General features: G+C 34.7%; 1 protein-coding gene across 6 annotated transcripts in view; it reads right to left on the minus strand.

The window, feature by feature from the left end:
• The window catches only part of AUTS2 (activator of transcription and developmental regulator AUTS2), a 1,066,702-nt gene that overhangs the window by 582,421 nt on the left and 458,689 nt on the right, over window positions 1–25,592 (minus strand). For 5 of the 6 annotated variants that reach the window (XM_036225385.1, XM_036225386.1, XM_036225384.1 and 2 more), the window contains 2 exons: window positions 17,813–17,914; window positions 7,574–7,609 (listed from right to left, as the gene is read on the minus strand). In XM_036225385.1, coding sequence (XP_036081278.1) covers window positions 7,574–7,609; window positions 17,813–17,914 — 138 coding nt within the window. The remainder of the gene's footprint in view (window positions 1–7,573; window positions 7,610–17,812; window positions 17,915–25,592) is intronic. The other variant, XM_036225387.1, reaches the window with a different exon arrangement.

Below are 25,592 nucleotides of genomic sequence, written 5' to 3' on the forward strand. Positions count from 1 at the left end.
TTTTCTCAAATCTGAGGGGCCAGGGATAGGGAATCAAGAGTATAAGGAGACAGGGTCAAAGGCTATTTCTCCACAATCATCAAGAGCACATAGATTTTCACCCTATCTCCTTAATTAGAGTCTATAACAACTAACAAGAAATATTCTTGTAGGTAGAAAATATTTAAAAATACTTAGCCTACTCTCTCACATAAATGTTAAGAAAATCAAGGAGTTAAGTGAATGGTGGCAGCTGAAGACACTAATTGGTCCTTTCCCATCTGATTATCTTATTCACCAAATTTAATTCCTGTATTAAAGGATAAAGTTAAAGCTGAAAATGGTGTAGAAGCAGAAGACAATTTCCACAGGATGAGCTAGAAGTGCCATCCCATTGTAGAGATTCTACAAATGGTTAAATATCTGCTCACCAAAATTTAACTTGTAATGTTCACTTTAGTCGGCATGTGCTGCTCATGGCTCGTTGATCTGATTACCCAAATTACAGTGTTAACAAACAATCAAAACCATTTTTTAAAAGGATAAGAACAGAAGATGGAAAATACAATTACATTTTTAGTTCAAGGTCTTGAAATCAGAGTTCATCTGGGACTAGGCAGAGGAATCTGCACCAATGTGGACACTTGATTAGGTATAAATCAACTCTCCAGTGTAACTAAGAATAATTCTGTGGTTCCTATTATGAATAAAACATCTACTTGAGTGTAGATTCTGTTTTTGTTACTTTATAGGAGGCAAACACAGTTTAAGGTAGTATTAAAAGTTACAGTTAAAAAATGTGACAACTGTTTACCATTAGAAAGAGCAACTAATTTCATTTGCCCAGATGTTTCTTTGTAGTATACTGATAGCTTCATAAGCAGTAAGTAGTAAGGTAGTAGATTTTAAGTTGAGTGATGGGTTTCAAGGTTTTTATTATAATAAAACAACATATTCATAACAACTACTTTTGTATATTAAATATTACATAATAAAAAATTTTAGTGATATTTTGGAGACAGAGTATCTCTGAGGTCAAAATTTCAATGTACTTCGGTGACTCATTGGATACTTGTTAGGGGTCACTCAGGGAAATTACATGTCTGACCACATCTCAAAGATATTTTGTGACAGGCAAAGGTTGAATTTTAAGCACACACTTACAAGGTATTTCTTTTTACATGCTTTAACAATGAATTTAAATTTGGGTGGAAATGTTTTGTTCTTCTTGTTATTTTGGTTACTTCTTTAAACCATCATTGAAGATATATACAAACTTAAATATGTCTACTTTAACTTCCAAATTCATTATCTTCCCAAAATCTTACTTATTCTTCTTGAGATTCCTATTCTAAAGAAAAGAAGCACCCTATTCATCAATCCTTGGTTTGACATCCTTCTCATTTTTAACAAGCTACTAAGTCAGGTTTGGGTCTACCTATAAATCATCTCCTTCCTACTCACCCAACCCCCTCCCTGGCTTTGTTTCACTTTCCTTGTAATTAACCAATCTAAGTCTGGCTTTTTCCCAGAAACATAAGACAGTCTAACCATTTCCACACTGTGATGCTGTTTCTCTGTGCTATTTTCTATGTTGCTCCCTATGGCTCAAATCGTTTCACCTTTTCTTTATCTTCCGAAAACCTAAACATCCAGTAAGGTCTGCATAATCTAAGCCTCCTAAATTAATTAACTCTAACAGATACTCCCATGTGCTCCATAGCTTGTATCAAATTCAACAATGTTCCTTGGACTTGAGAGGGCCAAGCTTATATTTCATTTATGTTAAGAACTAAGATATCTTAGTTTTATCTTAACATTTGTTGTTGTTGTTATTGTTGTTATTAAAGAATTGCTTTATTGATACTAATGTAGTCTTGAGAGTTGAAATGAATTGAACCCTCCATCCATCTGGTGAGCTGTTATCCAACTCAGTCCACACTAATGAATCCAAATAAAAACTGGAGATCTCTGATAGGATTCCAAAGGGAATTCAGATTTTAAAAAATATTTCCATTATGATGGAAACTTATCAGAAAATAATGGCCAAAATTTATTTACAGTTAATTAAGTATTCATTCAGAATTAATTTATTATCCCATTATTAATCTTAAACATAAGTACTCCACAGATTATGAATTAATCTTTTCTAATCATCGCCAATAAGTACCAGTAGGTAGAGAGGAAGAAGACTTTCTTCTGCTTTGGACAGAGTTGCAGTCAAGGCCAGGTTGATGTATCTGAATTTCTAAAGTTAAAACCCATGATTGTTTATTTGAGCTTTTTCCTGATTCTTGAGGTAGATATGGAAGCAACTAAATGCCCATCAACAGACAACTAGATAAAGAAGTTATGGTTCATATATACAATGGAATATTACTCAGCCATTAAAAAAATGAAAACCTACTATTTGCAACAACATGGATGGACCTAGAGGTTATTAGGCTGAGTGAAATAAGTCAGACAGAGAAAGATAAATACCATATGATTTCACTTATAAGAGGAATCTAAGGAACAAAAAAGAACAAACTAATTGAAAACAGACTCATAAATACAGAAGACAATCTAGTGACAGCCAGAAGGGATGGGTGTTGGGCGACTGGAAGGGGTGAAGGGTTAAAGAAGTACAAATTAGTAGTTGATAGATGGTCACAGGGATAGGCAGCGAAACATAGAGAATTCAGTCAGCATTAATGTAATGGCTAGGTGTAGAGCCAGAGAAAAAGAGCAACTAGAAAACTAGGGGATCATTTTATAAACTATATAAATGTCTAATCAATGTAGTGTACACTCGAAACTAAAAAAAAAAAAAATTTAAAAAAAAAAACCCATAGCGATATTATAAATAATGTTAGGTTCTCTGTAGAACCCAACCCCTCTTATTTACAATGTGTCAAAAATATTTAAAAACATCACAAAGGAAGGATAGGGTGTGGGTTTAGGGAAGACTAAATTCCTTGAAAGAGGGACTATGGATAATCTATTACCTAGAACAGTACCTGACAGAGAAGGTATTTAACAGTCATTGAAATACAAAAATTCAGAAGTGTCAGTTTAAAGAAAAGCCTAGTCTATCAAATAAATAACTGTGTTAAAAAAAAGTCTGATCTTCCTAAGAAACTCATTCCACTTTCACCTAACAATAAAATTCACCCTGAGATTTAAAAAGAAGCAACTATGGTTATGTAAAATACCACAAATCAGTTTTGAGAGTTATACAAATTACAGCAAAGAAAAACAGGATCAGGGAAAAAGAGTTTAAACTCTTTATGACCTTATAACTCTGATGGAAAGTCATATGTCAGTATATGTCATCTATTGCCTGTTCCCAGTACCATCAATACAACTTTGTAAGTAATTCCACTGCATAGGAAAAAAGTAATTATACAAATCCCATTTTAAGATGTGTACCACTACACAACCCCCCTTTATTATATACTGTGGTAGTTTTAATCACTAGGCAGAAGTAGGTTTCCTTGACAGTTTTAAAGTATGTACATTACTAGATGCGATCCAACTGAGAAGGATGAAAATTTTTAGTTGAGAACCATTAAGAAAAATCTCTGGATCAACAGAGTTTACAAAAGCAGGATCCAAGCTATTTGAGACTCTGGGCCTAAGACACTTAGAGTCAAATTCCAGAGAAGCAAGCAGAATATGTCACCTGAATAAAGGAAGGCTTCTCCTTTACCTCAGGGATCAAGTTCAGCCTGACAAGTCACTCACCCATACACCAACAGTAGATACCAGCTACTAGCAATATGGAGTCAAGAGCTTATAAAGAAGTCCAGATCCTTCCTATGATGACACACCAGACCACTGGCAACCATGACATGTTTTCACTGGTCTTTTCATTCTACTACCTTCAGTTACTTCATTGAGGCATCCTAGGGCATCTACTTTTTGTTGTCCAGGAACAGCAAAAATGTGACACAACCTCATAAAACTTGAATATGTGGAACAGGTATATCTTAACCTCCCACTCCAACCCTAAAAGCTATTAGCCATTTTTTAATGCCTCAAGTCTGAGGAATTAAATAAACAAATAACTTTAATAGACAAATTAAACAACCTTCTATAAGGTTCATTATAGAATACAGCCTATAGAATAGTTCATTATAACATCATGATCACAGAGGATCCTAGAGAATGAATTCCATATTTGTTTTATATTTACATAGAGTAAATTGGCATAGATTGACCAAACGCAAAGTCTTGGACTCCTGAGAAAGCTGCAAGAAGGCTATAATGAGAATGTAACATTCCTATCCTATAGCAACATATTACAAAAATTAGTTCTATATCATTAATTTCTCATGGGTATTCTATATTACCATAACATTGCAAGCCATTTAATGAGATAAAGTTTTTTTTCTATCAAACAGTAAAGTAAGAATAACAGAAGACAACATTTATTATTTGCTATTATTGTTCTATGTACATTAAACATCTTACTTCATTTAATATTCACAACTCTATTATTAGGTAGGTGCAAATGATGAAAGAGACTCAGATATTAAAAACCTTGCTCAAGTTCACACCACTTATCTTCAAATCAGTCTGCCTCTAAGCTGATTATTTGCTACATGTAATAAAACTTCAAATACATGTATAAAAAGAGAATTTAGACATAAACATTTAAATTGAAAAGAAAATGAGTTACCACATTATCATTTGTTAAGAAAGTAAAACTCTACATACTCCAACACACTTTGGTACTCTTGCCAAAAAAAAAAAAAAAAAAAAAAAAAAAAAAAAAAGCAAATAGATTCCAACTAGTCTATACTTATATTTATATTTAGAATATGAGTTCAGCATGAGTATGTAATGAATATATATGTGTGTGTATCTCTGTGTGTATAACACCTACATTATTCAAAAGCTCCCCGAAATGTGAAAAGTTTGTTCCAATCATTCTCTATTTTGTCTACTTTAAGAATTCTCTCCAATATGCTTATGTAAATACTGATTTTAGCTGCTGTTCTCATTTCTCAAGTCTTCAGCTTATAAATGGATTGGAAAAGTGACAGACCTAAGTAGACATCTTTGGAACACAAAACCAAGGAGATATAAACAAATACAACTAAATCAAAAACAAAGGTTTCTTCTTCAAATCCTTTTACTTACCACTACTGATAAATCAAAAATACTGGCTGTGGATAATATATTGCATATGTGTGTGTGTGTGTGTGTGTGTGTGTGTGTGTACACACATACACATGTATGTCCATATACTTGAATGGGTGTCTATTTTATTAGCACATACAATAATTAGTATTTTACCTGAGTTCACCAAAGACTCTACAGGAGCATATGAGTCTAAATGAAAGGAGACTCTGAAGTTAGAGTCATGTGAGGTCATGGGAGAGTATTTAAGAAAACAGTTCCAAGTTGTTAACCCAGTAAGTGAGTACCTTCAGTTTTCTTATAGCAGAATTCACATTACATTTCAATTCCATTAATAGCTTATTGACTCTGCAAGTGATTTGCCTCAGTCCACACTTCAAAGAGATACTAAAGAGGATTAAGGATAGAGTAAAAGTATCACCATTCTACCTACCTGACACTAAACCTACATTATAGACATGGGTAAAGACTCTAAAGCACAGTGCAAATAAAACATTGCCGCGAAACTAATATAAATTGTGAATATACATACTATTTCCACTTACAAGTGTGAAACTCACCAATGTTGAAGTTAGTATTTAAAATTATTACATGTGATAGTATTAGAATGAAAACTGAAACAGAAGACACTTTTTGGTGAAGTCTTCACAATAATATTAATAGATTTTGCACAGTGATAACATAATAATCCCATTAGTGGAAATACATTCTAAGTAGAGCATTTTAGCCATGGTTGAGAGCTGAACATACATCTGGTATGTATCTTCTCCATGTAAGTTAATACTACTACAAATGTTTTTATATAAGCAAAGTAATAATATGAACAATCTTCCAAAATGAGGAAAAACTTTCATACCCATCCAACAGTATTGTAAGTGTGAGAATTATTTTAGATTCACGATTGCAGACTCTTTACTCATAATAATATATTGTTAGAGAATAAAAATAAACCTTCCTAGAATTGGAGAGAAAAAAAGTGACAAAAAGCATGATAAAATTCTGGATGTTTCTAGACATGAATTTCTTTTTTTCAGGGTGATCATACTGACATTAAAAAATAATAGAATGTTTAGTCTAGAAGTGATCAAGGGCTACATTAGTGGCTTTGGCCTTGTTCTGCTGAAGAAAGCACAGAGAGAGAATTTAGCTTTTGGAAGAAGAAGAGATATTGGCAGTCTCCAGATTTTACTTGGAGCATCTCAACCCACATCCAGCCTGGTGTGAAAAGAGGGCAGATGGGATTATTTCTGTTATTTTGACTGCTGAAGCAATTTGCTTGTTTCTGCAAGCATGCATATTCAGCCACAATAAGAAGCAAGGGTAAGTGTGCTGACTGTATTAAGCAGGTACCAAAAAATCTTTATCCTTTTTCTCCTATCATAGAGTAAAATAAAAAATCAACATTTAGAAAATGCTACTTGTGCCAAGCTTGAAAAAGACATTTTATTCAATGAAATGATGCTAGTTTTCATATATTTAATGTAAGTGTATGGAGATAAAAGTGTAAGCAAAGAAAATCAGAGTAATTAGCATTTTAGAGTAAAGATATTTAAAGGCAAATAAACTGAATTAGTAATTATTTTCTACTTTACTTTTTCATGATTTAATTATTTTCTCAGAAAATGCTGAGCAGGCATTAGAGTATCACTGTTCATCATTCAGAACACAAGTCACATTCCTTTAAACACACAACAAACCTCTACACTGGTATGTTATCCCATTGTGTAAATAATACCTACTTGTAATTCTTTTCTATTTCTATCTTTAAAAAGATGATTGAATACAAAAAGGGTAATTTTGCTATAAATAAAAGAAATGAAGTGACTATTTCTTTATGAGAAATACTGTGATAATCTCCAAGGTTTGTCACTATCCCCACCCCTCCCAAAGGACAGAGAAATGTCTATAAATAAAATAATACATCTATATTTGCTTTAAAAAAAGGAATTTAATAATTGCTGAAATTAAATCTAAATGCCACCTACTCAGACTGTGAAGGAAAACATCCATTAAAATACTACCTTCTCATCAAAATTAAAAATAGAAAAAGATTCATTGTATATGTTGGGAAGTTCTTCAAGAGATTTAAAAGCAAATAAATGCCTCAATACATAATGTGAATTCCACCCACCACATGACACTTCTCACTAAAAAATAATTATGTAGAAAAGGTGGCATGAGCCAATCAGGTTTCCCTGTATGCCCTTATGCTTCCAGGTAAGGGGCAAATGTCCATTGTGCTCAGAACCACTGACTGATGATCCCCAGGGCCCAGCAAGTTAACTTTTTCTTTCTTTCTTTCTTTCTTTTTTAATAAAACAATTCTTAATAAAAGGATGGATATCAGCCTGCTCTTTAGGACTGAGAGGTTACTTCCTATATATTTTTTCATATCCTAATGAGCATACGTTATGGAAGTAAATCAATGCCAAGGCAAGCACACATGTGGAAGTTGAGATAAACTTACGAAGTAGCCTGTTCCCAAGCTGGAAGGAGCTGAACTCTGCAATAAAGCATAAAGACAAAGTGGAAAATCAGCAATGGTTTTTAACACGTTCCAATCCACACAGCTCATTACCAGCCCTTTGCAGGCTTTTCATCACTACATCACATCACCAGTGTATGCTGCCCCTTGTCATCTGCTCCTGATACACCGTATTGCTTAATTTTCCCCTTTACATCTCTCAACAACTCAGAGATGCTAACGTGCTATTTACTGAATTCCAAGCTTCTGCGGTGGACGTAATTGCCAATTTATTTGACAGGCAGCTGGGTAATGAATTAATGATGGCATTTCGCCCTGCACTGAGACTAAACAGACACACATCAGCCTGCCTCCCTGACTTGCTGACATTCAATGCCCTGGTCTCAAGCTACTCAGTTTTGTGGCCGCAAAGGGGCAGGCAAGAGGAAAAAGCCCAGACTGACTTGAAATAAAAAGCCCAGTGGGTTTGGATGACTTTTCCAGTGTATGACCTACTTGCCAGTTTATTCCCTAAAGGCACCAGTTAGTACACACAGAGCGCTTTTCAAAAATGAGACATTTTGTAAACATAATTAGTAGACTAAAATGCAAAGAATGTGTGGGTGAAGGGAAGCAGTGAAAAGTACCATTTTTCTCAAGGTTTTGGTCCCAAAATTATCAATCTAGACTTCCACAGCTCTGACACATGGAGACTAAAAAATAGTAATTCTGAACAGTATGCAGGGTATCTCTTCTTTGGAGAAGGAGGTGAAAGAAAGGACTTCTTTTTTTTTTTTTTAAACTTGCCTGTGATTCTTTCTTGTTTGTATATTTGCTTATTTTTTTCCTAAAACATCTCATTACAATTTTCTTAATTTTTAGTGTCCTCTTTGTGAAGAATAGAGATAGCAAATATGTTTGAAACAAATGGAATGATCTTCAGATCTTGACTGAGTGTCCTCGCACAAGCCAGGCCTTCTCCCTGACTAGCTAGGGTCAGGTATTACGCCTTCCCTGAAATGGCCTGACTTCCACTCTGATGCAACACTTACTCAGTTCACCTCTAGCTCTTCCACCTAAATTTCCTGTCTCTTCTCTGCCTACAGGTGGCAAGAACCATCGGGTTTACTCATCATTGCTTCCCCAGAGCTTAGCACAATGCCTGGCACTCAGGACGAATTAATATATGTATATAAATGAATAAATGGATTGTACTAGAGGGAAAAGCCTTGGGCAAATTTAATATCTCCAAAAATGCAGTAAATGTGATTCTTCTTGATTTTAAACTGTTTCTGAAAAGGAAATACAGTGCTGAAAGTAGAAACAGCATTCACATCAAGTAAGGGTAGTATGCTCCAGGGCATTCCTAAATGCAGTTCCCAAAGCAAAACTTTCTTCGCCTCAGTGTTTCGACAAGCTCGGGGAAATAAAGGACTGTAGATGTGTGATCTTGCACACTGGACTTGGTTTTAAAAAAATCCTGCTGCATCCTTGATCCCATAAATGGTACGCAGGGAGAGCCACAGTAGTCATGGAGACAGCTTCTCACAGCAGTGATTAGCCATGTGACAGCATCACCTGTTTGCAGCACCCACAGCCCTCCCTGGAGCAGAGGAAAGCAATAACCAGATTAGGTCTCCACCAGCCTGGAGTCATGCCCCTGGGAGGTAAAAGCATTTTAGGATGAATTACTCAGAGAAAACATGGAATTTGTTTATTTCAGGATTTTTTCTCCTTCTTGCAAATGTATTTTATCCCAGAAGCAGAAGTAACCCTCCAAACCCACCTCCCCACCCCCACAAACATATCATCTTATTGTATACCAAAGAAAATTACATCCTTCAGGTCTCGGAAAGCTCTGTTATACTCATTTTGCATATATATTGTACATTACTCAGGGAGCTGGGTGGAGAAGAGGGCTTTGTTGTGCATATTTGTTCTGGCTATTGTTTATGCAGGTCTGACTGAATGAGGGAACAGTGGGTATCATTTCAATTTCTGATGTCAACATCAAATTACTTATTTAATTTCATGCCTGGCGAAGCATTGTATAGCTACACGCAGAATCATTTCACTTCATTTGTTATGCTGTGTTTTTGCAGCGATTGGCTTGCCTTCCAACTGACAGCTTTAATTACGACATGAATTTGATTGCACTGCCGAGGAATTAACATAATGCAACAAAGCATTTAAGGACCCTGCCTATAACACCCCACGCACAGGCACACGCAAACATAGACAGACACACGAAGAAACAGAGACACTAGCTCCTTTATAGGTCCACTGGAGTTTCAGCATTTACTAGAAAGCATACAGAACCTTAGAGTCAGAGGCTACCCACACTTTCCAATCCATGGTACTCACTTATTTATTCATTTATTTTTAAATAGGAAAAGATTTGTGGCATAAAGTTGTGATTTCTGGACCTGGAAGAAAACTTTGTAGGAAAAGTCTTCTAATCTACTTTGCCAAATGCCCATGGCATTGACGTTTCCTCTTCTCTTACTCCCTTTTCCACCATATTTGTCTTGGCTAATTACCAGCTCCTGCTCATTTCAATCAGAGCAGCAGACCTAGAACAGAAATGACATCTCTGAAATAAAGAAATTTCCCTTTGTCCAGGTCCATATTTCCAAGAATCCAACTACGGCTTTGTATTCTGTAGGACACCACCCCTGGTCACCAACAGGATTTCTACCATCAGATACATGTAACAAATCTGAGATCAGCAACAGGGCAGGAGTCAGTTTCACTGATAGCTCATGACATGCATCACATCCCTGAGACCTTGCTATCCAAAAGGCCCAGAAGAGCCTTGGTCACGTATGCCTAATCTAAGTCTGTATCTAAATACAGCTGCAAATATTTGATAGCAGTAACATTTTTCCAAGTCAGAAATTCCATGAATACCCCCAAATCACCATGGACAATGACAGATTATACTACAAAAATGGAGTAAGTGTTTAGAAACGGCTTTTCATTGTTTAAAATATGTTACATTATCCATTTATAGACATGCATTTAGGGATTGGTATTGCTTTCTCATGATATAGAAAAAGAGACAGATACCAGAGGTAAAGGTCTAGGAAAACAGACAGTTGGTATGCCCTGACCACTGAACCACTTGATGAAATAAAGTTGACTTCAACTTTCCACATTTCTCCAATCAATTTCTAATACGAGGTGGGGTCTTCCATTTTTCTTGCTTGAAGGGAGAAGGCAAACTCTATCCAAACAGCATAGCAAAACTGGCCACAGAATTCAGAAAAGGCTATGAGTCAAACTGAGGCTTGAAAAGGAAACATTTTTAAAAGATGTGTTTTAAGAATGCGACAAATAAAGGCATAAAAAGTATCTTAAGTAATATCATATACCCATTTTTAGGCAAATACTTTCATTGAGTAATGAAAAAGCCTTCATTCTTATTTCTTCAAGTAGCAGAGCTGCCAAATTCATTCATATTTTCAATATACTAGGTAGAAATGAAAAGTATAGAGAGACTGAGAAAATAAGAACAGGAGAAAGAGCTTAGCAGTTTGCATGAGAAGACAAAGATATGAAAAAATACTAGCCAACTGGATGTATGACATGTAATTTCTGGGCTCATTATAAGCCATCTCCTGTTTAACATAGTCTCTTCATTCTGCCTTTTTTTTTTTTTTTTTTTTTTTTGCAGATTTGACCACTGCTCAAGCAATCTCTGCAAATTACCCACCTCGATCTCATTATGTTGCAAAGGAGAGCTTTCTTACTAACACACTCTGTCTCATTCTCCAAGCTACCATGGGCTGCAGGAATAGTAATAGGATGTGCAGTTGAAAGACGTTTTCCAGGAGGGAGAATGTTGCTGCTGACATTCAAGTCTGCAAGTGGATATTCATTAAACCCTCATTCCACTCTTTCTCACTGCCCCCCACCTGACTTTCTTTCCATCTCTGTCACTAAGCTATCATTGAAGCTACTCATTAAACTAGTGAAGTTAACATTTCTGTGTTAACAGCTTACCTACAACAAGGGATTTCAAAATTGATTATCCATCTAAAATAGATGTGCTCCATTCATTAGAAATCTACCCAGAGAGGCGACGGCTACTATTATAGCTCCCTGAGTATGAAATGAATGTGTGCTCCCTCCCAAGATGAGATGTATGCTCTGACCCTAGGGCTAATTTAAATAGGATATTTAAAATTGTTCCAAATCACCAATTGTGTCTGACATCCCTGTCTACCTACCTCCATGTTAATGCTTTTCTCTCTTTGAGAGTAAAAAGCAGAAGGATCATGCCCAAGCGTATTTGTTGCAAAGGTCATAAAACAAGCTCATTTATGGCTTTTCTGTAGTGTTTTAGAAAACAATGACAATTAAAAGAAATACAATCTTAATCCTAAGGAATGTGCATTGGAGATAAGATTACTAATAGCTGATAAAGATGCAAAATAATATATCTGAATGGGGAAATGAGTGTTAGGAAAATTCAAGTAAAAATGGGGGCAGGACAATAACTTGAAAAAAAAAGTATCTGGTATGATAAATATGGTCACTTCCAACTTCACTTTTCTAACCTTCTGTTATAACCTACTTCAAGCTGTCAAGCTCTCATCTATATTCAACAGCCTTTTGACTTCTTTCACTGATTTCATTCTTGCTCTCATCTTTATCTGCAGTTTTTCATATAAAAGGCAAAGCAAATATTTTAAAGTAAAAATTATAACAACATTTCTTTTAACATCTTTCAGAGAAAGGCTTTTAAAATAATAACTTATAACAGCATCTCTCTAAAATTCATGTTCAACTGCAACCTCAGAATTTGGTTGTGAAGGTTTATTTTATACATCAATTTATTTGGTCAAACATTATTTGAGTTATTTCTGTGAGGATGTTCTGGATGAGTTAACAGCTAAATACATACACTGAATAAAGTATAATGCCCCTTCCCTAATGTGGGTGGGCCTCAGCCAATCTGTTTAATAAGATAAAAAAATGATCATCCTCAGAATAAGAGGCAATTCCTCTGACTACCTTCAAGCTGGGACAACAGTTTTTTCTTGCTTTCCAACTCAAATTGAAACATCAACTCCTCCTGGGTCTTCAGCCTTCCAATTTTTGGACTGGAATCGCACCATCAGTTCTTGTGGTTCTGAGGCCTTTGGACTAGGACTAGAACTAACCAACAGTTCCCCTGGGCCTCCAGCTTACTGATTACAGATTTTGAGACTTATTAGTCTCCATAATTGGATATGCCTATACATCCTATTAGCTCTGTTTCTCTTGAGAACCCTCACATAATGACTTAGTTTAGAAACAGGGTCTTTAAGGTGAGGTCAAGCTTGATTAAGGTGGGCTCTAAATCCAATGACTGTTGCCCTTATAAGGGAGAAGACACATGATGCTACGAATAGAGTAGAAGGACATGTGAAGACAGAGAAAGACACTGGACTGATACAGTCTTAATCCAAGAAGTACCAAGGATTGCCAGAAGCCACCAGAAGGTAGAAGATGAAAGGAAGAATACCTCTCTAGAGGCTTCAGATGGATTATTGTCCTGCTGACACCTTAAGTTGGACTTCCTGCCTTGAAAACTATGAGCTAACAGATTTCCATTGTTTTAAACTACTCATTTTTGGTCTCTCATTAACAGCAGCCCAGGAAACTAACACAACATCTAGCCTTCTTACCATAGACTAGGAGGAGAAACAGAGTATCAAGAGTCCTTCATAGGTCTGGATTAGATTTTCTTCTTAAATACAGAGAAGCTCGATGATGATATAGCCTGTGTTTGTTTCTCCCTTAAGAGTGGCTGCTAAGTATGTGATCAGCCTCTGTGCTCATTCACCACACTCCAGCCACAATAGCCTTTTTTCTTTCCCTCAAACATATCCTGCTTGCTCTGACTTAAGAGCTTGCTGTGCCTGTCATCTGGAATACTTTTCCTACAGATCTTCTTCACAGGACTGTCTCCTTTTCTATATTCATGCTTCAGTTCAAATGTCACCTACACAGAAAGGTCTAATCCAATCGCACTAGTTAAAACAACACACGCTACCATCCCCATTACTATTTTGTTTAGTTCATAAAATACGCATCAGGAATAATTTTATTGTTTGCTCACAAGTTTGTTGTTTGCTTCCCCCTACAGAATAGAAGCTTCATGAGGCAGAGACTTCATCTTGTCCCCGACCCAACCTAAAAAGCCCTGAGACATAAAAGGTACTGATAAATATTTCTGGACAATCATAACACTGACACATCCAAGAAAATACACACACATATGCTGTAGGGAAGGAAAAAGACATACACAAACAAGGGAAAACTAAATGGCACAAATAAAAATAAGAGAAAAAAGGAGAAATAGAATATCAAGGGTCCTTCACAGGTCTAGACTAAATTTCCTTCTAAAACTATAAATTTTGACAAATTCCTCGGTTGCAAAACTCTATGTAAGTCAGAAGCAGTATTTTCCCCTTGAATAACTCATCATGAAGGTTGATATATTCAATTATTCTCCTTGACCTTTTCCTTAGTGAATAATCCAAATAAGGTGGATGATCTGAAAGTCCTTATAGACAAATATTCCCTCCTGGCAATATGGCTTGGGAATACAGAATTTAGAGAAGCGAAGCACATTTGGTTTTTAAGCTTTACCCATTAGCTTTATCATCCAGTTGTAGTGGAATTCTTTATTCTTACTCCTTTTTCCTGTCCAATGGGGGGGGAAAAAGGCTAGAATAATATAGTATCTTAATTGGTTGCACTTGAAAGTAAATCTCAACTGCCAAAGCTTCTAAAATTATTAAAAGTGAGTGAAAGACTTCTGAGAATGTTTATCTCAGCTGATAAACCAATAATGGGTATGATGGACTAACGGGGACCACATAACTCCCATTTTTAGTAGTTTAAGCTAAAGCTACTAAATAACCAAACTGTATGAAAAAGGGTTTTCAGAAATTCGGCAATAGGCAGTATAGAACAGTGATCTCAGATAGAAGAGAAGTAAATGAGACGATCCTTACAATTGCCTCAGCTTACAGACTGAAGAGAGTTTTCATGCCACGGTGGAATGGGAGATGACCCAGGTGAAGCCCAGCAGTATCCCTGAGTTGAGAAGATAAAGATGGTAATCAAAGGAAACCAAGGCAGCTGGAACAGGCAAAGCAGAGGATGGAAGGGATGAGAATTTCACAGAGAATCATGAAACCTGAAGAAGGCTCCCCTGCAGTCTTTACCTCTCCGTACCAGCACATCCGTGGGAGGAAAGCATAGGCGACAACGGGGGAAACCACTGAAAAGGGGAAGGTAGAACAGTCCTCAGGGCTTGCACGGGGCACGGAATAGTTGGTATTTCCACCAGCTAGAATGAGTGAACCTCGTAATATATCAGGACCCAAGCGGAGTATCTATACGAGGGAAAAATTAGCTTTAGACTACAGGCTGTTTCTACTCTTTCTTTCATTTTTTAATAATGTTATTATAAAAAGTGTGACTTTTAATAATTAATAAGCAATGCAAACTCAGTATTTTTCAGACTGACAGGATTGTTAAGCCCTAATTTTTTTTTTCACATTATTTCTATTGTGTAACTAGAGTTTGACATTTCAACCATTAAGGGTACAATTCAGTGATATTAATTATAGTCACAATTTGTGTAAAACTATTTCATCAGCCCAAAAAGAAACTCTATACCTAAGAGGCAATAACTCCCTCACTCCCATCTTCAGTCCCTAGAAGTTCCTATTCTGCTTTCTGTTCTCTTAGAACTTACGTAGTCTAGATACCTCAGTGTAAGTGGAATCATACAATATTTGCCTTTTTTTTTGCATCTAGCTTCTTTCACTTAGTATAATCAAGGTTCATCTGTGTTATAACATGTATGAGAACTTCACTCCTTTTTATGGCTAAATAATATTCCACTGTCCATATATACTATTGTTTATCCATCCAGCTATTGATGTAGTCTTATGGTGTTTCCATCTTGTGTTTACTATGAATAATCCTAGAATGAACACCAGCTTATAAGTGTCTGAGTACTTGTTTTCAATTTGTTTCAGTATATACCTAAAAGTAGAATTGGTCGGGAAATAGTATTTCTGTATTTAGCATTTTGAGGAACTGCCAACATAAGTTTCCACAGTAGCTGCACCATTTTACATTCCTCCCAGCATGTACAAAGGTTCTGAGTTCTCCATATCTTTGCCAATACTTGCTGTTTCTTTTTAAAAAAAAATTATGGCTTAGTAGATATAAAGTGATATTTCATTATGGTTTATATTTGCATTTCTCTAATGACTAATGATGATGAGCATCTTTCATATACTTATTGGACAACTGCACAAATGTGTATTCAGGTCATTTGTCAATTTTTGAATAGGGCTGTATATTATTGTTGAGTTATAAGAATTCTTCACATAACTAGATATTAGAGATTTATCAGTCATACAATTTTCAAATATTCTCTCACAATTTGTAGGTTTTCTTTTCATCTTCTTGATAATACCCTTTGATTGACAGAAGGTTTTAATTTTAATGTAGTCCAATTTATCTCTTTTCCTTTTTGTTGCTCATGTTTTTGGTGTCATACCTAAGAATTCACTGCCAAATTGAAGGTCATAAATATTTACTCATATGTTTTCTCCTAAGAGTTTTATGGTTTTAGTGCTTACATTTAGGCCATTAATTCATTTTTAGTTAATTTTTGTACATGATGTGATACAGGGATCCAACTTCATTCTTTGGCATGGGGAAATCCAGTTGTCCAGCACCATCTGTTGAGGAGAAAATTCTTTCCCAATTGAAAGGACTTGGCACTCACGTCAAAAAACAGTTGGCCAGAGATGTATGGGTCTATTTACAGACTCTCAATTCTATTCCATTGCTCTGTATAAGTCTATCTTGATGTCATGGCCATACTGTTTTGATTACTGTAGCTTTGTAGTAAATTTTGAAATCAGAAAGTGTAAGTCTCTTAATTTTGTTCTTCTGTTTCAATATTGTTTTCTGTAGGGGCTTCATGCCATTCCATATGAAACTGAGTATCTGTTTTTCCATATCTGCAAAAAAGACTTTGAATTTTCATAGGCATTGCACTGAATTTGTAAAGTGCTTTGGGTAGTATTGACATCTTAACAATATTAATCTTCCTGTACATAAACATGGGATATCATATGCAATTTCTTTTGCTCTAATGGAAAGTAAGTTGAGGATAATCGGTCAAAAGATCTCAATGACTATACAATATTGTCCTCTTATCACCAGATCCAATAGGGCTTTCATTTCTACAGTCTATGATGAAATCATGATTAACTAATCTGGAATAATTTCCAGGGTCAATAAGATCTTGCACAAAAAGCAAAACAATATCTCAGAAGAACAGCTACTTTAGTATTATTAACAACATAGATAAGAAATATTGTTATACTTTTATTATAATTTATAGTTCCATCACAAAATTCATGAAACATAAACAGAGAAATATTCTTATACACAGACATACACATTCACAGCAAACACTGAATTAGTATTTATTTATATATGTATTGATATTATTCAATATTAGAAGGGTAGATGATTATAACTAAGATATTAAAAGTACCATAGAAAAAATTACACCTTATTTATTCCACTTAATTCTTGCAAAAATTCAATGTTTCATACATTAAATCTCACCCTAAATCTCACAAACTTTCCTGAGGGGTATAGGAAGGTTAATTGTTTTGAGGTTGTCCATGTTGGCCGATGGAGCAATGGATAGATTATTACAGGAATGACTCAATGTGCTGCAAAAGGTCTACAAACTTTTAGACTTATGGACAACAATCATTAAAAAAACATTTTGAGCACATTCTGAAGATACGTGAGTTTATAAATTACATACATGACTATTTCATGCTTATTAAATGGGTTTTTAGCAAAGTTAATATTTTTTAAACAAAATAATAAATAAGTACTAATATTTTCTTATGCCGATACACTGGGTCATCTTGTACACCATAAGAAAATTGTTTTGGAGTATTAAAAAAAGGAAGACAAAATGGGTTTTGCTCATCTCCCAGTTGTAATACTGCCTACTCATTTGTAACAAGATATCATCACTCCTATTTGTAATCTGTTGTTTCTAAGGTGACAAGTACTCCCATCTACTTTATAATTTGTTAAAACACGTTTTAGGTCAAAACTAGAAAATGGAATGACCCTTGGATATATGGTCTGGTGCTTCTGTTTGAATTTTTTTTTTTTTTTAATACTTACGTCACTGAGCCTTTCCCGGGAGCTGCTCCTGTGGAAGCCCTTGGATTCTCCACTGGCACTTTCACTGTCACTGTCCCTGCAGCTGTTTTGTCCAGGCTTGAGCTAAAGGCAAAAAAGAAGAGAGTAAGGAAAAGAGTCAGTGGTCTCCTCACCAGATGGTTTCTTTGCCTTTGTTCTTTAAGCCTTGTCAAAAGTGAGTAGTTTAAGGTCCTAATCTTTAACATTCTTCTCAGTTTCTGAATAGTGCCAGGCACGCTGTCATAGAAAAAACACAGAGGGTAGGTGTAAGCAAAACTTTACCATAAAATGCTGACGTAGATAAGAGTGAGCAACCCTTAAATAAACACTCAAATAGTCTAACAAAGGTTCATAAATCTTGGTAAGTAATCTTCTCTCAGATTTTTTCCTGTTTCATTGTGATTTTTTTGGTCAAAAAATTGACCCGAAACACTAAATAAGCTAAAACCAGATTACATCAACTGTGAATACCCACCTTATTTTTTCTGTTCTCTTCTGAAAAAAAGAAACAAAGAAATAGAAGAAAAAACAAGGTTTCCTTATCCTAGGACAAAATGACCAGATGCTAGATGTTATTCTTTAACCACTGGTAAGACACTTAATGATCCTATTTGTCAAAACAACATTCTGGAGGTCTCTTGCCAGATATTTGTAAGTACCAGATTTAGACCTACAGCTTAAGTAAATTAAGCCAACACTCAGTCGACAAATAGTATTAAGGCCCACATTTGGGCTTGGTAGTAAGCATTGGAGATGTGGTGCTAAAGTAAAAAAAAAAAAACAAACAAAAAACCAAAAAATCAAATACCTCCCATCTTACAAAGCTTACATTTTAGAAGTTTCTACACATTTACCCAACCATGACTTTCATATTCAGGATGTTGTACACATTTACCCAGCTCTGATTTTCCATTAAAAATGAACAAAGACACAGAATTGCACACATAAGTCTATATGAGATTGAGTCACGCACAAATGGAAGATTAGTCTATCTGTGATGTCATCAACAACCACATTTGCAGAGACCCCAAGCAATTCAATGCAGGTTACAAGAGACAGCCTCTTTACAATGTTCTCAATCTAGTAAATGAAAGACAGTACAAGACAAACAAGTATAAATGAAGAGGATTTTCACTCAAAAGGCTAATCAGCTCTTTGTTCTACTTCTATAAATATGCTTACTGCATAGACTTATCTTCCCTTTTGCTTGTTCTAAGCAACTAATATAACTGCCTGTACCCCAGGCAACTTCCATGCTTTGTAACTTTGTAACTGCCTGCAACCCATAGCAACTCCCACTCTTTGTAACCAAAGAGGACAAAAACCATTCAGCCCATGCCAAATAAGTTCTATATAAGGAATGCTGCAACTAAGCTCCTGGTCCAGATCTTCAGAGAGCTAGCTCCCCTGGGACCGCTGGAGTAATAAACTTGAATTCTCCACCTCTGAGTGCTGCTTGGTTTCTTGCAGGTCTGATTTTTGCATCTTTTCTGCAACATAACAACACATGGAAACACATGCTAAAAGAAAACCAAAAGGCAGCTATGATATTCAGAGGAAAAGTGATTTCTGAAGCCTTGGATTTTAAAAGCAGATTAACTTTTGGTTGTGAATACACAATGCAATACACAGATGATGGCTTATTAAATTGTACACTTAAACCCTATACAATTTTATTAACCAAGGTCACCCCAATAAATTTAATTTAAAAATTAATAAATAAAAGCGATTGAGCTCATATGGCTGACTGAGAGGAAAAAAGACACTCCTGATGGAAGAAAGGCAGAAAGCAAAGTCAGTGAAAACAACAAGTGAGAAAATAATTAGGGTCTTCTCAGAAACGAGTTCCTTTGGGGAGGAAATATGAAGAAAAATTAAAGAGAGGTGTTTGGATGGAAACATGGAAATTCTCAAACAAAACACAAGCCCCATATTTCTGAGCAGGAGGGAGCAGAACAGGTAATATAGGTAGCAAGTTTTGCCCGCAGGTTTTCATGTGGCTCTAGGGCCATGGTGGAAGATGAACCAAGATGAATGGACAATGAATCTGTACTAGGATTTCTCGTACCTTTAATGTGCCTCTTTAAAGGCTACAGTTCAGACCCCACTTTTGATCATACAATCTAATCAGCTACTTCCAGGTCCCCACTATGCAGAACATTCTTTTTAGTTTTCAATCTGTCTATAAATCCACTTTTATCACTTTCTTCTAAAATCTCGGTCTGCAGAAGTCTTCTCTAATGGAACCTCCCCCCAAATAAAGCTAATTTTGCTTTGTATCCTCCTGATCCCTTAAGTACTTAGTTTCCTTCTAAATTACTGCTAAACCTGCTAATTCTCAGTTAATTCAGATGCGAGCTATATGAGCCTTTTCTTATTACTATGAAATAAAAAGTTCAGAATATTGTCATTCTCTTCAATTTTTCATTTTTATACTTATAATAAAGGGGGATTTAACCTAAAATGAACATCACTGTCTTTCAATTTCTTGAACATGGCATGTCCATTTCCACCCTCCACTTTTTCACTCTAGCTTCCCTCTGTCTGCGCATTCTCAACTTCTCTGTGCTTTTCGGGTCAAAATTTTGTAAAAGTTCAGATAGTACATCCTCCAATATGGTCTCTGAAGACCTCTTTCTATGTTTTTTAACATATACCCTCAGAGTTAGCTAGTGTTATCACTCTTCATTAAATGCCTTTAATAAGTATCATATGTTTTCAAGTTTAAAACAGCCTACTGTTATATGTATTTGTCCTGATGATAAAATCTGTATGTGGAGTTGGGCCCCTAATTCATGACCAATGTCAGAAATCTTATCCAACTGGATCTCTGAGTTAAGTAAATGTAGGTAAAGCTTCCTCCAATGTATCGATACAGAAATAAATACAGCCAATGATGTGCTCAGAATTAGGCACAAGATCGAGGATGAAAATAAGCCCATATCTCTACTGCCTACTGCTCACTTCATTTTAATTCCTAGTACACATTTAGATGTTTACATTTAACACGGAAATAATGAGTCTGCAGCATGTTTAATACCTGCAAAGAACATATTTTGAATACATCTGTGGTACCTGACTGCATTCACAAAAAAGAACTCTTAAAATGTGATACTTGGTCAAGAGATGCTTATAAAAACTCAGTCCTTCAACTTAGATGAGAAATAAACATTTAGCAGAGAATTAGGATATAAGGGTGTGAGGGTGTTTCCTAATATCCAATTGGCTTAGCAAAACCTAGACTTTGCCTTTGGGTCTTTTTCCATATTTCTTCATAGAAAGAAATGACTTCAACAAAGCTCAACGAGATCCTCCAGTGGCCCTGTTATAAAATGTCTGACTAAGTTCTGGCTAAGGGCAAAAGCCAAAAAAGGCAGAGCAAGCAGCTTGCTAGCCTTCCCTGTGCCCTGCTGGCAAAAGCACTTCGGCAAATTTTCTCCAGAGAGCCTTACATAAAATCCACGCCGCACTACTCCTTTTTCCTCCAAAGCCAGGCTCAAGTTTAAAGGAAACTTAGGATTTTAAGCTGTCAGACAGCTCAATATTTCAAAGTAATGGATTGACTACAGTAAGTACTAAAGTTAAACCACAGGATTTCAGGCAAAAGAAGTATTCATTTCTAATCCCATGAATACATTTAAAACTGGCATTTTCAGCCCCATCCAATGGATCATTTGGGGTAGCATAACTAACTCAGAAGTTGTAATCTTTCACCTGAAATTCCCAGCTATTACCTACAACCAAGAGACAATGCAAAGGCCAGGTGCTGGCTTAAACATTTAAGGACCTAAGGAAAATTGATCTGCTTACATTGATTTCTCCTAGCATCCACGGCAGCTGTTACAGTAAAGCTTTTGCTCTGATGAAATGTGATTTCTTACTATATCACCCTGTAGATACTTCAGGACCTCATTTATTTAAAAATTACTGTAATTCACTTTCGAGTACCAGAAGTTTCTTCCCATTAGAATATTATATTTTCAGCCATTGGAATTAAAACAAAACAGATGAATTGAAAGGACACTGGTATCTAGCATAAATGGCGATAATTTTATCAATAAGATTAACATCTTTTTAAAATATAAGAAGCCATTTCATTTTTTATTAGGTTCTACTATCAACAATATATTCTCCAATCTCTCAAACTGTGATCTCATTACAGACTTAACTATTATCAAGGGCTAATTAGGAAAATAACAATCCATGGTTTTATCACTATTAATAAACATATAACAAAGTCCCATCACCCTGGACTAAGTGAAGGTGGAGTCATTCCATACACATCTGCCAAGGTTTGAGACCCAGACTATGCCATTCTTATCAACTTGAGTATGAAGAGTTCTAACAAGATGCTAGCTGCTCAGCAGGTGTCATTAACTCTTCAAAAAAAATTCATAGAAGGATAAAGTATGTTAAGAAGATATTTATGCCTGGAACTCAAAATGAATGATGTGAATTATGCAATACAATCCAGAAGAGCATCCAAAAGTCATCTCTTACCTCAGATTTGGTTCCTCAAAGCAACATAAATCCTATCTCAGACTGCTGAGTTCTCCTACAGAGATCTAAATGAACTCTATACAAGGTTTTTAAAATGTGCCAATAAGCAAAGAATCTTCTTTCATTCAATGAAATTTTGTAATACACCTTCACTAACATCAAAGCAGCAAGTATTTAATCTTATAAAAATGTTTTGTTTTTTCAAAAAATACCTGTCCACAAATGGAGGAAGTTTCATAGATTGGGTAGCACCTGAACTATTTTATTCCTGAGGCTTCAAAAGGTATTTCAGATGAGATACACAGAACCAAACTAAAGAAAATGAAAAAAACTGACATATTAAAAAGAGCTAACAGGAAATAACTATTATAAATGACAAAGTTGAATAGAAAAAACATTGTTAGTTATAAAAAACATGTTAGTCATAAAAGACTCCTAAATTAAAAAGATAAAAGATAAAATATTACAAATAAATGGCTAGATGAAATCATGTTAAAGATAGTAACTTTATAGTGATAAAAGGTACAATCTTCAACTTTTATATTTCTGTATTTTAAATTAAAGAAATAAGTTATAAACCTTGATAGGCCAGTAGATAAGGTAAAAAATAGTTTAAGTAATAAAGGAAATCAACAGAAGCTGGGGTATTTTAGCATCCTACTAAACAGGGATCAAGAATACAAAACAGTAAGAAAGGACTTAGAGGTTAAAAAACTCAGTTTGACTTAGGCAAAATACAGTAAATATTGGTAACTTGCAGAGACCATACCTTTTAAAGCATCCATGGGACATTACCACCAACTGAAGATGTATTAAGTCACAAAGAAATATCAGAATAAATTTCAAATCATAGAAGTAACATAAACAGCCTTCTCTCTGATGAAAATTAATGAAGATATTTTAGTCTAAATAGTCATATCACCTAGAGATTTTTAAAAATCTTTTTAAAAGATATTTTAAAAGTTTTTCTCCACAATAATAATTGAGTCAAAGAGAAAACCACAAATACACCATATGTATTTTAAAAATGAAAATTAAAAACATATAAGTTAAAAAACTTACAGGACCTGTAAAATCTATGTGAGAGATTAATTCATTTATTTTCTATTAAATGAAAAATAATAGAAATAAATCGCCTAATTTAGAGATCAAAAAAGACAAAAAGATACAAGATAAAGCAACTATAGGAAAAATTATAGCAAGAAAATTCTAAAAATGAGAATTACATAATCAATTGGGAAATTAAAATACTGTACAATTAATAGAGTAAAAATAGGAGTAAAATTTGCAAAGAGATAAAAAAAAAAACCTCTTATAAATCTAAGAATAAAAAATGATGAAAATCAAAACCAAAAATGGAAATAATGAGATACCATTATGTAATCATAATGTGATAATATATAATGTAATTATCATTTTAAAATATGCACATTCATATATTAAAATTATAAAAACAATAGGTAGATTTCTAAATTGTAGTAGTAAACATTATTTTTTGGTGGTACTATCAAAATCATAATTGAATAATTTTAAAGTTTTTTTAATTTTAACAAAATTTGATTCATATATAAAACTAATCTGTGCCCAAATCTGATTATAATAGGAAAAAAGGAAAAATATGGAATGATATTCTTAGTTAAAAGAGCTGCAAAAAATCTGATGAAATATAATAATTTGAATTAAAAATAAAATCTAACAGAATTTTTTCACAAGAATATGAGTCCATCAATTTGCAAGTGGGCACAAAGTAAACTTTTGAGGTGATGGCAAAGTTCTAAAATTGGAGTATGGTAATGGCTGCACAACTCTATAAATTTACTAAAATTTATTAAATTGTACACTTACAACGAATGGATTTTATGCTATGTAACTTATATTTCAATAAAAAGTAAAAGATCCCATCGGTTTAATCCCTTACTCCAGATAGAGTCAGGGTTTCTGTTAAGGATTTGCCAGATTAGATCAGGCTCACTCACTTTCTGAAAGTCAACTAGGTCATGTAAAAATCTAATCATGGGAGTAAACAAGGACAAATACCTTGAGGGCCATCTTGGGATTCTGCCTACCACAGTGGATTTACAAAGGCAAGAAAGGAGAAATTGCCTCTCCTTTTTGTGATAAATTCATGTATTATAAAATGACTCTGATAGAATTAGGCAAGTTTTATTGATGGAAAATAAGATAGGATTCATGAATATGCCTGGACTTTTAAGTGTCACTTATATGTGTCAGTGACGTTTCCAAATAAACACTTGGGGTATGGCACAGATAATAGTTTTAAAATTTAAAACTATTGAAGCACTTCCATTTGCCCATCACATATATTATTCAAGATTTAATGGGGTTCAGTGGACTTCATAGCAGTAGGAAAAAACTGAAAGCTAAAGTTAATAAAATAAGAAGAAGAAAATAAGTCAAGATCAATCTGATGAGGAAAAAAGCCAAGATAAATCTAACTACATAGTCATCGTGAACATAAACGAGAAGCAATTAAGGCAATCAAGAACAATCTGACCAACTCTCATATCTTTCCAATAGACACACTCAACCCAGATAACAGAATTTACTATTCTACAGCTTATCAAGAGAATCAAAATTCTACTCTCTATGATTTGGCCAAGAGGCTATTATGATACTATTTCTTCATAACTTAATAATGCGAAGAGAAAAGAATGGGAGTGTAAAAAAGCAATGCTTGATACGTAACAACTATCTCTATCTACAACTTGGCTACTATTTCTAGGTTGAATTACAGTGAGAAAAGGCATGATAATGTACTTGACTTTCTTTTATTCTTTAATAAAAATGAAGCCTAAACTACAGACGAGAAAGATATATACAAAAATGATATTAAAGAGAAAAGTCTGAATGAACAGAAGGTGTTTGGCATTCCTCGGATTTGACCGCGGACTACAAGATAAATCTGTTTTCAAATAGGCTCCTAAATTCATACACAATACACATATGCAATGCAAAAATAATTTGATGAAGAAATGTTTGACTGCTTTGATACAGTTTCTGAGATTTTTGATTATTAAAAAGAAACTCTGAGACAATATTATTTGGTTAGCAAGGATGAATACATAAAAATAATACACAAAACTTACATTTTTCTATAAGAAAACATGTTTTTAAACAACTTTTTATATGGCCGAGCATTCTTTAAAATAACCATCATCCTCCAACATAAAATACTTTACAGTCTTTTGTTTTTCCCATTCTACCATTAAAAAATAGCCAATTGAAATCAGACGAAGGAAAT

This window comes from Rousettus aegyptiacus, unplaced genomic scaffold, assembly GCF_014176215.1.
Source record: "Rousettus aegyptiacus isolate mRouAeg1 unplaced genomic scaffold, mRouAeg1.p scaffold_m13_p_8, whole genome shotgun sequence".
Classification (NCBI taxonomy): domain Eukaryota; kingdom Metazoa; phylum Chordata; class Mammalia; order Chiroptera; family Pteropodidae; genus Rousettus; species Rousettus aegyptiacus.